The 17,689-nt window shown below is 37.5% G+C and overlaps 1 protein-coding gene across 2 annotated transcripts; it reads left to right on the forward strand.

Moving 5' to 3' along the window:
• The first annotated feature begins 1,991 nt into the window (after nucleotides 1-1,991).
• chpfb (chondroitin polymerizing factor b) lies at nucleotides 1,992-16,611 on the forward strand. 2 transcript variants are annotated; one of them, XM_067374263.1, is made up of 4 exons: nucleotides 1,992-2,293; nucleotides 5,987-6,554; nucleotides 12,287-12,469; nucleotides 15,349-16,611. In XM_067374263.1, the coding sequence occupies exons 1-4, from the start codon at nucleotides 1,992-1,994 to the stop codon at nucleotides 16,609-16,611; spliced, it is 2,316 nt and encodes a 771-aa protein (XP_067230364.1). The 2 variants fall into 2 exon arrangements, with proteins under 2 accessions (XP_067230364.1, XP_067230365.1); XM_067374264.1 differs by lacking the exon at nucleotides 12,287-12,469.
• Nucleotides 16,612-17,689: the final 1,078 nt, after the last annotated feature.

Below are 17,689 nucleotides of genomic sequence, written 5' to 3' on the forward strand. Positions count from 1 at the left end.
ACTGGTTTTGTGGTCCAGGGGCATATATATGAAAACTTCAGATGCAAAAGCCATCTGAAACTTTCTTCTGAAATGATCATTTTTATCAGGCTCGTATGTTTATGTTCAATTATTTCACTTTAATGTTTATGCGTTGCCATTAAATACTGAACTTATTTAGAAGAAATTTTCAGATGGCAGACTTTTGCATCTGAAGTCTTCATATATATATATATTCATATAGCCGATATACACCATATTCATCTTATTCTGTAACAACTTATTTACATCATGTTGTTTTTTAAGTGGTGTACATTTTGGGACTTTTTTTTTTTAAATCAAAAAGTTTTTTTCTACAAAGTCAAATGGAATGCAAACAATTTGAAGCTCAATATCTCAAAACTGCTCAGAATGCAGATACAACCTTATAATTCCAAGGTGGTGATATACATATATATATATATATATATATATATATATATATATATATATATATATATATATATATATATATATATATATATATATATATATATATATATACAGTCCAAAAGTTTGGAACCACTTAGATTTTTAATGTTTTTAAAAGAAGTTTCGTCTGCTCACCAAGGCTACATTTATTTAATTAAAAATATAGTAAAAACAGTAATATTGTGAAATATTATTACAATTTAAAATAACTGTTTTCTATTTGAATATATTTCACAAAGTAATTTATTCCTGTGCTCAAAGCTGAATTTCCAGCATCATTACTCCAGTCTTCAGTGTCACATGATCCTTCAGAAAACATTCTAATATGCTGATTTGCTGCTCAAGAAACATTTAATGTGTACAATATTTTTTTTCAGGATTATTTGATGAATAGAAAGTTCAAAAGAACAGTGTTTATCTGAAATCTAATCTTTTGTAACATTATAAATGTCTTTACTGCCACTTTTGATTGATTTAATGCATCCTTGCTGAATAAAAGTATTAATTTCTTTAATTTCTTTTTAAAAAAATAAAAATAAAAATTCTTACTGACCCCAAACTTTTGAACGGTAGTGTATAATGCTACAGAAGCTTTGTATTTCAGATAAATGCTGTTCTTTTGAAATTTCTATTCATCAAGGAATCCTGGAAAAAAAAAAAGTACACAACTGTTTTCAACATTGAAAATAATCATAAATGTTTCTTGAGCAGCAGATCAGCATATTAGAATGATTTCTGAAGGATCATGTGACACTGAAGACTGGAGTAAAATTCAGCTTTGCATCACAGGAATAAATTACTTTGTCAAATATATTTAAATAGTACACAGTTATTTAAAATTGTAATAATATTTCACAATATTACTGTTTTTTACTGTATTTTAATTAAATAAATGTAGCCTTGGTGAGCAGACGAAACTTCTTTTAAAAGCATTAAAAATCTTAGTGGTTCCAAACTTTTGGACTGTACTGTATATATATGTTTTATGTATTTATCATTTGTTCAATGCTTTTAAATTTGTTTTCTCTTTTAGAACATGTTTTCCTTCTCTTTAACATGAAAATGTTTAAAATAAAGTCTAAGAAGTATTTATTTATTATTTTTATTAATGTTCACTATAGTCACATAGTCTGAAACAGAATGACCGCCCTCTAGTGAGACAAAGAGAGATCATAAACTTTCCAGGTCAAAAGCGGTTTCCTCGCAATATCCCAGGGCAAACGACCAAATTCGCTTTTACTCCCAAATTATAGCTGGAGTTAATGATAGGGTTGCTGCGGTCTCGCAGATGGCGCCTCCTCCGTCCCTGCCTCTGTCGAATGGCAGTAATCAGCGCTTCAGCATTTGCATTGACTGACGTCTGGTTAGTGAAGGGCGGAGTCCGGAGCGATGACACGTCAGAAGGCAGCAGAGACAGTCACGTCTCTCTTTATAGGTGTGAAGAGAGAGCGACGCAATTCCTCAGCCTCGCTCCGCTGAAAGCATCTCCTCGTTTCGCAGAGGAGCGGATAGTCCACTGTTTACTGCCGCCGACTGAAAGCATGAGGATCTCAATGCTGGTTTCTCTCATCAGGCCGACCGGGCCGATTATTGTGGGCATCTCTCTGGGATTCACACTGAGCCTCCTGAGCGTCACCTGGGTGAATGAGTCCTGCGACTCTGACTGGATGGGAGCCGCCGACGAGATGCTCATAGGGCAGCCTGGGAGCTCGAAAGGGGCCCGTAAACCTAGTTCGATATCCAGTGGGACAACTGACAACGGAAATGTCGAGGAGGATTTTGAGCCCAGAATAGTGCCTTATAACAAGCCTGCTCAGGAAGGTCCTCCAAAAAAAGTTTTCAGGTAGGTGTAGCAGCTCCACCAGTGAAGTGCCCATCCTGAATGCATTCTGTTCGCTCTAATTAAAGCATGCATGAAAGTTAGCAAGTAATTTTAAAAAATGAAAAGAAGAACTTATAATTCTGATAGAAACACTTTTTTTTATTAGGCCTATTCAAATAAAAGAGCATATATTCTCATTGTGAGAATTTTCTGCAAAGAGTTTACTGCTAAACTAAAGATACCTCTTTTATGCACGTTTGTGAAGGGAAACTGGACTAGGACGCTGACTATTTATAGAGCAAAGGCTCCTGATCTTGCCCCTTGACCTCTGGAAGCCGATGCGGCCAAATGGTGTCATCAGGTCACATAAAGCGTGCTGTCAGTCACGGATAATCTGAACTACAATGACAGCCTCAACATTAGTGTCTTTAAAGACACACGTAAACATAACATCCATAATGAGGTCTTTATTGAACACCTTTTCTTTTCTTTTTTACCAGTTTAATATGGTAACTAGTTTCTGCTAAAATGACTAATACTGTTAAAACACAATAAAGTGTTATTAGTAAATAGTTAAGAAGCTTTAATAGTATGTATTGTTGTATTTAAAGTGGTTGCTAATAAAGTAACTTCAAGAGTAACATTTTATTTAAAGGATTAGTTCACTTCAGAATTAAAATTTCCTGATAATTTACTCACCCTCATGTCATTCAAGATGTTCATGTCTTTCTTTCTTTAGTTGAAAAGAAATTAAGTTTTTGAGGAAAACATTTCAGGATTTTTCTCCATATAGTGGACTTCACTGGGGTTCAACAGGTTGAAGGTCCAAATGTCAGTTTCAGTGCAGATCAAAAAATGATTGGTCTTTTTTTTTTAAATACAGATTTATATACTTTTTAACCACAAATGCTCGTCTTGCACTGCTCTGTGATGCTCCACGCATTACGTAATCATGTTGGAAAGTTAACACGTGATGTAGGCGGGAATACCACGGTGGGGCGAAAAACTCCATCTCATTTTGTCCCCCAACGTGATTAAGTAATGCGTGCTCTATCCCAGAGCATGGCAAGATGAGCATTTGTGGTTAAAAAGTTTACTACATTTTATTTATTTATTTTTTTAGAAAATGACTGATCGTTTCTCTAGATAAGACTCTTATTCCTCGTCTGTAGAGCTCTTTGAAGCTGCACTGAAACTGACATTTGGACCTTCAACCTGTTGAACCCCAGTGAAGTCCACCATATGGAGAAAAATCCTGGAATGTTTTCCTCAAAAACCTTCATTTCTACTGAAGAAAGAAAGACATGAACATCTTGAATGGCATGGGGGAAATTTTAATTCAGAAGTGAACTAATCCTTTAAGGGATTTTCCGGTTAATATTTAGTATTATACACAGTTAAGTACTGTATATAGTTTAAACAAACAATTCGGGATAACATTTAACTCTGATAGATGTACAAAGTGCTTGAGCCTGAGTATATCGGGTAGGATGGCATCTATATCCATCTGTCCTTTTTCCAAACTGCCTGTTCTATGTAGGGTCGTGGGAATGCTGGAGTTTTTCCCAGAATCTCGGAGCATAGGCAAGGAAACAGACTAGACGGATGGCCTGTCCATCACAGGGACATGAGAATTCAGATAAAATACTTTTTGTGTGGCAACATTCTCGAAAGGAATTTTTTTCACCCATTTCACTATCAACATTTGTTGTCAAATGATTTATCTTAAGAGAGTTTAAACAATCTGTAATATAATAATTCATTATTTAAACACCTTTTTTGAAATAATATTTCAACACTAACCATTGTTATATTTTCCTTATTCATTTGTCACATTCTGCATGTTTTATTTCTATTAGCTATCAAAACATTTGAACGTTTTAAAATAAAATTCTGTTGATATTAGGGGTGTAGAAGTCACGGTTCGGTATGGACCTCAGTTTTGGGTTCACGGTTCACTACGATTTCAGTACAATAGGAAAAATGGTCACACTTTAGTTCAGGGTCCATTTCTAACTATTAACTTCTGCCTCAATAAACCCATAATTACTGCTTATTAATAGTTAGTAAGGTAGTTGTTAAGTTTAGGTATTGGGAAGGATTATTTGAGATGTAGAATGTAGAAAAGCATTAGTATCTGCTTTATAAGTGCTAATAAACAGCCAATATCTTAGTAATACGCATTCTTATAAACAACTAGTTAATAGTGCGAATTGGACCCTAAAGTGTTTCCGGACAAAGGAACAAATCCACAATTCTATGTTTCTTTTCATTTATTTTAAACAGACAGAAGTGCAAATCACAGTTTGTTCCACCTAGCGCCATTTAGTCCCCTAGTTAGTCCAGTACAGCCTCCTATAGTGTATTAAGCACTAAGCAGGGCTTTTTGCAGGGCGGATAAAAAACAAAAGGTATTTTGTCACAATCAGCTACAAAACTGAAAAGCATCTTGTGTTATAAAAGTACAAAATAAATAGAATAATGAAAAATAAAACTTGTGCATTAGGAGTGTTAAAGTTTGCTATATATAAACTATGTTTAAACATTTCACATTTCAAACCCTTCTACACTTAATTTTCTGCGTCGCACTCCATTTTGCACACAGTTGAGTAAGTGTATAATCCTTTGTCCATGAGCGCAGAAAGATGTATTTGACACGTGTGCACTATCTAGTGGACTTTATTTTCAAGCGCTCAAGTCATTCACGTATACTGTTCTTCTTCTGCTCCTTTTCCTGTTGTGGCAGTTAGCAAACAGCGTTGCATTACGGCACACGCCCCCTTCTGGATTGGAGTGTGGATTGTCTGTGACTGACTATATTCGTCGTCTAACTGCATGAACCGAACCGTGGCGTCTCTACCGTATGTTTCAGGATGAATACATGTACCGTTACACCCCTAGTTGATATAATCTTGTGGTATGACATAAGATAATATGGTCTGACATTCAAAATAATAATCAAAGCGTGTTTTTGAACCATACAAATTTGTGTGTGTACTGCACCACAAGAACCAGAAAGGAATAGTTCACCTAAAATATAAATTCTGTCATTATTTACTGTACTTAACTTACCCATATGTCACCCCAAACCTGATATTTAGTTGTTGTTGTCTTTCTTTTCTGTAAATCAGCGGTGCATAATGAGCACGTCTCCATGTTTTTTAAGCTTACAATGAAGTCACACAATATCTTTGCATAAGAGGAACCATTAAAATTCAGTCGTTCTCGACTTATAATCTTTCCCTCCACCAAAGTTCTGAAATCTCATATGCACTCACATTCAGATTCATTGATGGCAAAACATCTTCATTTCCCATGTGTGTCTTAACTGAACGTGATGTGCTAGTTAAGAATATTCTTTGAATAACTAAATTTTCCTCACACAAAGCTATACATCATATGTTTTCAAATTTTGGATGGTCTTTTTTTTTTTTATTAACTGTCATTATATATGGAAAGAGTTGCATGAGTATTATTCAGAAAGTTATTTTGTGTTTCATGGGGGAAAAAAAATGGCAGCAGACGAGTTTGGATTGACGTAAATAATGACCCATCTGCTGCCTATTTTTATGTTATAAATGGTTGGGTTGGTTTATTTGACCAACTGACACAGCAAACCCAGCTGTGCTTGTGAGTTCCTAATGTAACCATGCTCTGATTCATATTTCTTTACTCTTCATGTTAGTAATTTATCCTGCGTCTTCTTCTTTTTAGATCCAAGTATGCCAGCACAGAGCTTGGAATTCGTGAACACCTCTTTGTTTCAGTATTTACCTCCAAAGCCACCATGAACACGTTAGCCGTGGCCATCAACCGGACCCTCAACCACCACCTGGATGGGCGGCTCATCTTTTTTACAGGCACTCGCAATCGTAAACTCCCTAATGGAATGTTTGTGGTCGCCCACGGTGACGAGCGTCCAGTCCCAAACATGTACCAGTCTGTCCGATACCTTCTAAAGCATCACATTGCTGAGTATGATTGGTTCTACCTTGTCCAGGATGATACCTATACCCAGCCTGAAAGGCTGAAGTCTTTAGTAAGCCACCTGAGCATGGGCCTTCAGCTTTACATGGGCCGTCCAGGAGAGTTCATTGGGGGTGAAACCCAGGGGAGGTACTGTCACAGTGGACCAGGATTTCTACTATCCCGTGCACTACTTCTGAAGCTCCAGCCTTTCTTGGAGCAATGCAGGACTGACATAATAAGTGTCAGACCTGATGAGTGGCTCGGTCGCTGCATCATTGATTATGTAGGCATGAACTGTGTGGAGGAATATGAGGTAAGAGCTAATGATTAACTGTAGCATTTAAAATGAAAATCTGTCATCATTTACTCACCCTCGTGTCTTTCCAAACTCGAATGGCTTCCCTAGTGAAAATACTAAAAATGTATTTGAAATACATTTATTTTGTGCTAAGTATACTACAAATACATTTACATACTTATGTGCTAAACAAAACACCCTGCAATTGTACTTTTGGTATGTAAAATGGTATACTTAAAGTCTGCTAAATTGGAACATCTAATTTTGTTCTTATGCACTTTAATTGTGCAGAAATACTGCTGAGATCAACTAAAGATATACTGAAGTATTTGATTGTGCTAAAGTTTAACTATAGCAGCTATATTTAGGTACACTTTAAATATCTTGCAGACTGATGTTATACAAAGATCATACAATCCTTATTAATAGTGATATTAAAACACTTTTTAGGCATGATATTAAGAAAGTGTGCATTGTGCAATAAAGAAATATTCCAAATAAAGTTTCATTATAATTTTTTATCAATAAGTGATATGTCAATAAATATGTTAATTGATTTGAAGTATACTTAGTATGAAATAAATGTATTTTAAGCAGATTTTTTAATAATATTATATTTAATATTATGTATTATATTTATTTAGTTTTTATCCATATTGTGGACAGTGTGAAGTTTCATTCCGCAGAAGAAAGAAAGCCAAACAAGGTTGTAACCACCAGCATTATTTTAGTATCAGATTGAGATGCTAATTTTTGAATTACTTGAAATTTTTTCTCATATTTCTTATATTTTAATTATATTCTTATATTTTAATTTTAAAGTGTTTGTAATTTTGTTGTTTTGTCATTTTTGTTAGTTTTTTTAAAAACATGTCTATATAGCTTTTATTAATTTTTATTTAAGTTTTAGTTTTAATTACTTCAGTACGTCAAGTTAAACTGAATTAAGATGAGGAATGTTGCCTTGGGAACTTGGGAAAAATGTATTTAATTTCAGTTAAAGGGGACCTATAATGCCCCTTTCACAAAATGTAATATAAGTCTCTGGTGTCCCCAGAATGCATCTGTGAAGTTTCAGCTCAAAATACGCCACAGATCATTTATTATAGCTTGTAAAATTTGCCCCTATTTGGGTGTGAGCAAAAACACTCAATTTTTGTGTGTGTCCCTTTAAATGCAAATAAGCTGCTGCTCCCGCCCCCTTTCCAGAAGAGGGCGGAGCTTTAACAGCTCAACAACAACAAAAGCTGGAGAATCTCACGCAGCCAAAATGAGGATTGTCAGTAACGGTGTTCAGCCTTACATTGTTCAAACGGGAGTCGACACTGATGGAGAGACTCAGGAAGAAGTTACAACTTTTAGAATGAAACTGGGAGTTTCTGAATGGTTAGTGGATAAATTTATGTAGTTGCTGTGGAGTTGATTAATCTCATCCACTAGCATGTGCTGTCATGTTAATGTTTTGTGCAAATCCAGCGTTGAATTGACCCTCGTTTGTGAAGCAGTCCGGCGTAAAATGACGGCATGACAACAACACTCTACTACAACAACTCTTCCTCTTCTCTAAAGCAGCCCAACATGACCCCGCCCCCTTTGTTGTGTGTTCTCAGGGGTGGGGTTTATGTAAATGTTGTGGTTAGTGATGTCACTAACCGGGGAAGAAGCTCGTTGTAGTTCCTACCAGCCGAAAAATATAATCAATTACAAAAATCAGTGACAGCTGTAATCATATTTTATCTTTGCCACATATTTTTCATGCTCAAACCTACTAAATAATTTGCAACGCTCATTTTATTCTGCGTTTCAGTCAAGCGTGCGCTCACGATACGGCTTTTCTTTGCGCTGCACTTTTCTGTGCGGATCTCTTTATGGCACTGGTTTGACGTGGGGGTGGAGTCAAGAAACGGAGGCACGCCTCCGCGAAACACGTCATCGGCAGGAGACGCAGATCGCAACAGAACAGATCAAGCATAGAGACAGAGCGCATTTATTATAATCTGAAAACCACGCCCACCGGGGGGAAAACAATCCAACCGTCTCCATTGACTTTGTATTGCGTGAGGCTGCCTTCTTGTCTTTTCTGACTCATTACAAAAAACAGAACAATGCCTAAAAGCTGCTGTGTGACAAGGTGTACAGCTAACAAGCTAAAAAACCCAGAAATAAGTTTTTATAAGCTGCCCAAAAAAACAAATGTTTAAGGACACAAAAGTGGATACAGGCAGTGAGACAGAGCGCAACGGGTAATATTACAGTACTATAAGAAATGCATTGGAGGGGGTCGTAATCGGCGACAGGTGAAATTATTCTTTGACATGGTTAAAAATAATACATGGTTTGTTTTTGTTGGTTTGTTTAGCATATGTTGTCGCTGATTATGACCCCCTCCAATGCATTTCTTATAGTAATATGACCCATTGCGCTCTGTCTCACTGCCTGTATCCACTTTTGTGTCCTTAAACATTCAGTTTTTGGGGTCGACGGCTTAAAAACTTATTTCTGTTTTTTTGCGATCTGCGTCTCCTGCCGATGACGTGTTTCGCGGAGGCGTGCCCCCGTTTCTTGACTCCAGCCCCACGTCAAACCAGTGCCATAAAGAGATCCGCACAGAAAAGTGCAGCGCAAAGAAAAGCGGTATCGTGAGCGCACGCTTGACTGAAACGCAGAATAAAATGAGCGTTGCAAATGATTTAGTAGTTTTGAGCATGAAAAATATGTGGCAAAGATAAAATAGGATTACAGCTGTCATTGATTTTTGTAATTGATTATATTTTTATTTTTGCAATACTTTATTTTATTTTGCAATTTATTATTTTTCTTTGCAAAACTATTTTTTTCCGCTCAATACTTTATTTTTCCTTTGGAATTCTTTATTTTTCTTTGCAAAACATTTTTTTATTGCTCAATTCTTTTTTTTTGTTTCGCAAAACTTTATTTTTTTGCAAAACTTTAAGGCATTAATTTGACTCCATAGAAAATATCTCTTTGCGTTGAACTTTGAGCGTCGTAACTTTGCAGGTGTTGTTTATGCTCAAACAGCAACATTACACACTAACTAAAGTTAAAAAAGTGAAATCATAATCAACCAACCCTTTATTGTTTATTTTATTTCAAGTACCAAAATGTTTTTTTTATGGTTTTAGTTTAAGTGAACTATAATAACCCTTGTAACAACATGAGGGTGAGTAAATGATGACAGAATTTTATTTTTTGGATGAACCATGACTTTAAGTACAAAAATGCTATCCAGAGCAAAACAATCAGAATTTAATTCTCTTTTCATTGTTTATGTTCCATCAACTTTCAATTTCTTAAGCTTTGTTTCTGTTTTAAACAAAATGCACTAAATCTCACAGCAGTATCTGCTCCTTCTCTGTAATCACTAAGGCAGTTACATTTCTCACATCATGAGATTCCAATTAGTCTCAAGCTAAAATAGTATCTATCCCAGGGCAAATGTGGCTGAGAGAGCTGTGTGCCAAAATGAGCTGGAGGAAGGGAGGCTCAGAGCCTGAACTATGTACAGATCATCCTGGCAAATTCTAAAAACAGGCCTGTGTTGATAAAGTAGACTTTTCATGTAGCTGGTTTCCCTTAGTTGGCAATGTTTATGCTGGTCACAAATGACTACATTTTTCACCTAGGGTCTCTAGTTTCGACAGGAAACCACATTACCCAAGGGCCCATGCTTTATTGAGAGGGTGCGCTGTTATATATTGAGAGGCTCAATGCAACAGGGAGGCCAAATATTCAATAGTTCACAGTATTTTTCAAATTCTGAGGCAGGTACATTGATATGCTCAAACAAGCACACAGTCATGTGAAAATGTTCTGCATATGTTCAAACCAGTATAGAACATTATATATATTTGGTAAAACGTCATAAGTGTGATAAGCAATGGTTTGTGAGTTGGTGTGTAAAATGGGATTGGACATGGGTGCTGGCAGCTGGCTCCTTAGTGGATTATGCCCATTTCAATGCTTTGGCATGGAGGTGAAGGAAGACTTTCGCACTCTTAATACCCTGATCTGATTGGATTCAGGTTTCTGCATGACTTACACTAAAGTTCAAAAGTTTTTTTTTAAAGAAATTAATGCTTTAATTTGGCAAAGATGCATTAAATTGATCAAAAGTGACAGAAAAGTATTATATTTATAAATAAAATGGATTAATATTTCATATAAATACTTTATATTTATATAAAAAACAATCCTGAAAAAACACACACAATTGTTTTCAACACTGATAATAAGAAATGTTTCTTGAGCACCAAAATAAACATATTAAAATAAATCCTTAAGGGTCATGTGACATTGAAGACTGGAGTAACTGCCATCACAGGAATACATTACTTTTTAAAACATTAAAATAGAAAGTTATTTTAAATTGTAATAATGTTTAATGATATTACTGTTTTTAGTCAGCATAAGGGGCTTCTTTTAAAAACATTAATACTTTTGAATGCTACACTCTAAAAAATGCTGGGTTAAAAACAACCCAAGTTGGGCTGAAAATGGACAAACCCAGTTTCAGATTGGGTTGTTTTAACCCAGCAGTTGGGTTAAATGTTTGTTAAATGTAATTTTCAACCTATTTTGGGTTCATTTATAGTAATTTTTAAACAATAGTTGGATTAAATAAAACTGGCCAGCACCTTGGGCAAACATTTAACCCAACTTGGGTTGTTTTTAGCCCAGCATTTTTTTACAGTGTAGTGTAGATACTCTGAACCACATCTCATGTAAAATAGATCTGTAACCGATACATGTGTGTTACAGGGACACAAATATATGACCATGTTTAAATTCTACTGCATAATCAGTCATAAATGACTAAAAGGGGTTTATTTAATTTAAAAAAAGAATTTGAATAGCTATTTCTATACATATGAATTTGTTATTTCAAGAAAAAGTAAAATAAAAATCAATGTAGATTCAGACTAATTGAGAGAATGGAATCATATAATTTCATAACAAATATATAAATATTTCATATTTGTAGACTAAGTTGCAAATCAATTAGTGGTTTGAATTTCATTGTTGGAAGCACATGATCGCATGATCCCCGCCCTGCCCCCAATAAAAAACAGTTAGGCCCAAACCCCACCCCAACAGCATTTCATTGGTCAACTCAACCACACAGTCACCTGTCAAGAAATTTTCAGATAAAGCTAGATGAAGCTAAATGATTATCACTGTAAAACTGTGTATGAACATTAAAATCAAATTATAATTTCTGTTGCAACTGGAAACTGGAAATGGTCTCATTCAGGGGCAACATATCATTATACTGGGTTTAGGACAGTCTAGTTGTTCAAGTTTGGACCTCTTGAACAATCATGTAAAAGCAGTGACCTGACCATCAAGCATCAGTAATCCACACAGACCTGAACATGCTGTTTTGGATCCAACATAAAACGAGTGAGTGTCCAGACACGAGGATTACTTGAATGGAATGATGTACTTCTGCTGCTGATCCACAAAATAAATGACTTCCTGTTCTCGGCAGGCCAGCTGCAGACCTGCTGAGATGTGTGCAGTTAATTAGCATGGTTACAACAAGACATTAAACAGATTTACTGCAAATTGCAAGGGTCTGCTGACTAGAGCTGACCAGAATTAACCTAAAGGTGCCATCTATGCAACTACGACCACATTCTTGTTATTGTGCCAAATGCTGAGACATGGTTAATACATTTATATACAATGTAATATTCTGATCTAATTTCAATCTTGCTTTACCTTAGGGGCTGAATTATAATTATTTTAAATTGGAAAACAATATGGACCTTCCCAGAGTGGGGAATGATGGATTCCAGGATGCTCTCACTGTTCATCCAGTGACCAGTGCAGAACTTATGTATCGTCTGCACAAACATTTCACAGAAATAGAACTGCAGAGGACCTATGAGGAGATTGAAAAACTGCAGGTTAGATTGTGCTGTATTTTTAATTATATATATATATATATATAATGTGTGTGTGTATGTGTGTGTGTGTGTGTGTGTGTGTGTGTGTGTGTGCATGAATTTTTTTAAGTTGTATATGTATTTTTGCCCTAAAGCAATGTTTCTCAACTCCTTTACACAGGACCCACTTACCAGAATGTTTTAGATGTTTCCTTATTCAACAATATGAAAAGCTGATGAGTTTAATCAGGTGTTTAATTAGAGAGACATCTAATACATTTTGGTAGGTGGGTCGCCAAGACTGGAGTGCATATTAGTACCCTAATGCTTGGTTCAGATGAATGATATTGGTTCGACATAGAGTGTGGTGATGCATAAACGTCAATGGGGGGACAGCCATTTGTAGTGGTGTCCGAAACCATAGAGGACGACATCGAGTGCACTCATTCAATCACACAATGCACCGCAATAACGAGTGTACAACTGATGTACGCTCAACAGCTAGAGAATACCCATAATGCACTTTGAAAGTCGTGTGCCGAATGAACTTCCTCGTCTCGCTAGAAGGCACACACAGCCGAATCATTCATCCATCCATTTTCCAAACTGCGCTGGTCCAATGTGGCTACAGCGTAATATTAGGTTTAATTAAACTATTTTTTTAAGATTATTAAATTGTTTAATTAAGGTTAAGAGTTCGAGATAAATATCGAGATAAATTTCAGATGATTATTAAACAGCAAGCATAAACTATGTACTACTTAGCGTTCGAATTCACTCACTCGTTTTCATTCACTCCTTCAAGTGGACTATATTAGAGGACTAATGTAGGGAATAGTGAATGAGAGTATAGGGGGCAATTTCGAACACAGTTTTTCGAACAGTTTGTTTACTCTCTTGTTTCCTGAAGTCAGTCGCAAGTTCCGCCTTCTCGATGACATCTCGTAACATGTAATTTGACATATCGGACAAAAATATTGTGCAGTCTGAACCTGGTATATACGGTGGCCCAGTAGTGCACAACACAAAGAAATGAAAAACAAACAAACATAAGAATAAAGCCATAACACAATGTAAATTCTCCCGACCACTAGGGGGCTCTCAGAGCTCGGTATTGTTGGTATTCCTTGCCAATGTTTTATAGAGTCGGCAGTGATATGAATACCACGATTAGTTTCAGCAGTATATAACCACTGTATATCGACATGAAATATTAATTCAAAATCACTTGAGTGCACAATAGCTTCATATTTATACCTGTGAATGATTTGACATGCTACCAAGGCGAATGATGAAGGGAACATCTGAAAATTCCACCAAGTGGTTAAAACGTATAATTTGTATTCATTAAGATTACTTTTAAGATTTAAAAACAGACATGTTCAAATTACAAAGCTTGTCAGTCTTACCAACAGGAAGTAACAAGCTTTGGAATTTGAACATGTCTGTTTTTAAATGTTAAACAAAGTCATTGTAATGAATACAAATTATACGTTTTAACCACTTGGTGGAATTGTCGGACGTTCCCTTCATCCTTGGTAGCGCGTCAAATCATTAACAGGTATAAATATGAAGCTATTGTGCACTCAAGTGATTTTGAATTAATATTTCATGTCGATATACAACGTTTACATACTTAAAACTAATCATGGTATTGATATCTTTGTAAGACTATGGACTTTATAGAACATTGGCAAGGAATACTAATATTAACGAGTTCTGAGAGTAGTGGTCGGGAGCATTTCCGTTGTGTTGTGGCTCGATTTCGTTGTGTTGTGAACTTATGTTTGCTTTTTTAATTTCGTTGTGTTGTGCACTACTGGGCCACCGTAGGTATAAGGTACTATCCCTGCTGAAAAATCCAAAGATGTTGTCACCAGCATAAGGTGTGTTTTGCATGCTGGGACCAGCCTGGGAAGCTGTTTTGCTGATCCCCAAGCATGGGAAGTGGGAGTGTTGGTGGACCAACTACAACAACTCAATTTTGTTTAGGAACAGCATGACAATGCTGGTCCACCAGCTAGACAAGCATTATACCAGCTCTAACCAGCATAAACCTGCCTGGACCAACATGCAATTCATGCTGGTTTATGCTGTATTCTTCAGCAGGGATACCTTATAACACTAATATGTACCCTTAAAGGGTTAGCTCACCCAAAAATGAAATTTCTGTCATTAATTACTCACCCTCATGTCATCCCAAACCCGTAAGACCTTAGTTCATCTTCAGAACACAAATTAAGATATTTTTTGATGAGGTTTTTGAACCAAGCATAGTCTGAATGTGTCCATGTGACCACCTTTTAAGGTCCAGAAAGGTATTAAAGACATCGTTAAAATAGTCCATGTGACTACAGTTGTTCAAACTTAGTGTTATGAAGCGACGAGAATATTTTTGTGTGCAAAAATAACGAGTTTATTCAACAATAACAATTTTTTCTCTGCCCTGATAGTCTCCTATGCTATTGACGTAGTAAACACAGTGCAGCGCTTCCGTGTTCTACGTCAGAATGCCTTTTTGTGCACAAAAAAGTATACTCGTCATTTCATAACATTAAGGTTGAACCACTGTAGTCACATGGGCTATTTTAACTATGTCTTAACTACCTTTCTGGACCTCAAAAGGTGCAATGACATTGCTGCCTATATGTGGTTCAGAAACCCTTGGATTTCATCAAAAATATCTTAATTTGTGTTCCGAAGATGAACGAAGGTCTTACGGGTGAGTAATCTATGACAGAAATTTCATTTAGGGTGATAATATGAGCTCTTCAAGATGATTTATGGTACACATAAGGGTGTACTCGCCCAGTGGCAAGCTTTTTCTCCCCAAAAGATACAGTGTATTGTATTTTTTTTTTTTTTATTGTAATGGCTTTTCGTGCACTTTTCACCCTCAGTCTGAAATAAAGAATGTCAGTGAAGTAGCAGCGGATGGAAACAAGAGTGCTCTATGGCCTATCGGCATCACACCTCCCTTTGAGCCCAAAAACCGCTTTGAGGTACTGCGCTGGGACTACTTTACCGAAGACAACCTTTTCTCCTGCGTAGACGGTGCCCCTAAATGCCAGCTCAGTGGTGCAGATCGCGATGACGTGACTGATGTCATCAAGGTTGCTGTCGAAGAGCTCAATAAAAAATACAACCCTTTTGTACAGTTGAGTGCTCCACGACTGGTGAACGGTTACAGGCGCTTGGACCAGACACGAGGGATGGAGTACACCTTGGACCTGCAGGTCCAGGCCACGACTGAGTCTGGTCATCAGAAATCTATCGCACGCCGGGTACACCTTGTGCGACCCCTCAGCCAGGTAGAGATTATCCCCATGCCTTATGTCACCGAGGCTACACGAGTTCACATCTTCCTGCCCCTCACTAGTTATGAGTCCCATGTAGCACTGCACTTCTTGGATCACTGTTCCACCAATTTGTTTGAGACTGGTGAGAATGCGGTTCTTAATTTTCTGTTCACCTACGAACCCGCTGAGGCCCAAAAAGTGAGTACAAATGATGTCTTCGCAGAGGTCAAGGCTAAGATCACCGCCATTGAGCGCAGATATCCTAGCGTGAAGGTGTCTTGGATCAGCATAAAGACAGAAAGTCCCGGTGTCCTGCGGATCCTGGACATTGTTTCTAGGAAGCACCCAGTGGAAACGCTCTTCCTCCTGGTCACAGCTGACACAGTACTCAACTCAGAGTTCTTGAATCGCTGCCGTATGAACACCATCAGTGGCTGGCAGGCGTTCTTTCCCATCCATTTCCAAGACTTTGACCCCAGTGTGGCTTATCCAGACCAGGTTCCCCCTTCCTCACAAGACCTGGTCCGGGAAGCGGGCCACTTTGACCGCTACACCTTTGAGGAGGCGTGTTTCTACAACTCTGACTACATGTCCTCGCGCACACGGATGTCTGGGGATTTGCAGGAGAACGAGGAGCTGCTGGAGAGCCTGGATCTTTATGACATGTTTGTGCAGTACTCGGGACTGCACGTGTTCCGTGCCGTCGAGCCTGCTTTGCGCCAGGCGTACCGCAATCGGACCTGCGATCCTCGGCTAAGTGAGGACGTGTTCCACCGGTGTCTCCAGAGCTCTCTGGAGAGCCATGGGTCACGTTCCCAGCTCGCTATGCTAATATTTGAACAAGAGCAGGGAAACAGCACCTGAGGAGCTTCCAAAGAAGCAACAGTGGGGTAACTGTAGACTGGCTTACCGTTAGCACTCCTTAACATCTTTCAACCAGTTCTCTAGTAAAGCTGTTTGATTATCTTACTGAAGTGTTCTGAAAGGAATCTTTTAAGACGTTTAACAAGAAATGTCTAGACATCTTTTCAGTGAGCACTTGATTCACAACTGTTAATGCACTAAAAACAATTTTAGAATGAACAATTTTAGAATTTTGTATTGCGGCACATCTCGTGTTGCTGCCTCGTTAGGATGGATTGCTTTTAATGCTGTAAATGTTATTTACCTTACAGATTGGTGTAGTTAAGCCCAATGTATACTTCAGTTTTGACACAAATGCTAGCATATATACGTACAGCCGAACTTACAGGTACTTATTTTGAATAATAGTATGTGTTTAATATGAATGTAATCTGGATATACATTCGCCAAGTTGTCATTGTCATGTGACTTACCAGCATCAGTTGCATCACTTCCTTTGTGGCCTAATGGTTAGAGAGTCTAGTTGCGTCCCAAATGACGCACTATACACTATGCACTTATACACTATGTACTTGTGCACTATGCACTCATCCGTGTAGTGTGTGAATTGTATAAGGTTATTTTGTCATTTAACAATGGAGTCCGATCGTCCCTTCCCCTCCGCTACGTGATTAAAGCTGCGACAGTTGAGTGCACGAAGTGTCCAACATTCCACACTTTGTTTTTCCCGTTAATTTAGTGCATCATCCGGGTATTTAAAGTGCACTTTTTCTTTTTGGAACTTTCAGTGTGAATGCACTAATCGCACTATTTACACTTAAAAACGTCATAGAATAGTGCATAAGTGTGCGAATTGGGACGCACCTTCTGACTTGTAACCCAAAATTTGCAGGTTCGAGTCTTTGTATCTGTAGGAAATGTAGGTGGGGTGAGGTCCACTCTCATTACCCACAATTGGGGTGCCCTTGAGCAAGGCATCTAACCACCAATTGCTCCCCAGGTGCCGCAGGAAAAACAGCTGCCCAATGCTCCAGGTGTGTGTTCAATACTCACTGCTGTGTGTGCACTTGGATGGGTG

This window comes from Chanodichthys erythropterus, chromosome 21 (assembly GCF_024489055.1).
Source record: "Chanodichthys erythropterus isolate Z2021 chromosome 21, ASM2448905v1, whole genome shotgun sequence".
Classification (NCBI taxonomy): Eukaryota; Metazoa; Chordata; class Actinopteri; order Cypriniformes; family Xenocyprididae; genus Chanodichthys; species Chanodichthys erythropterus.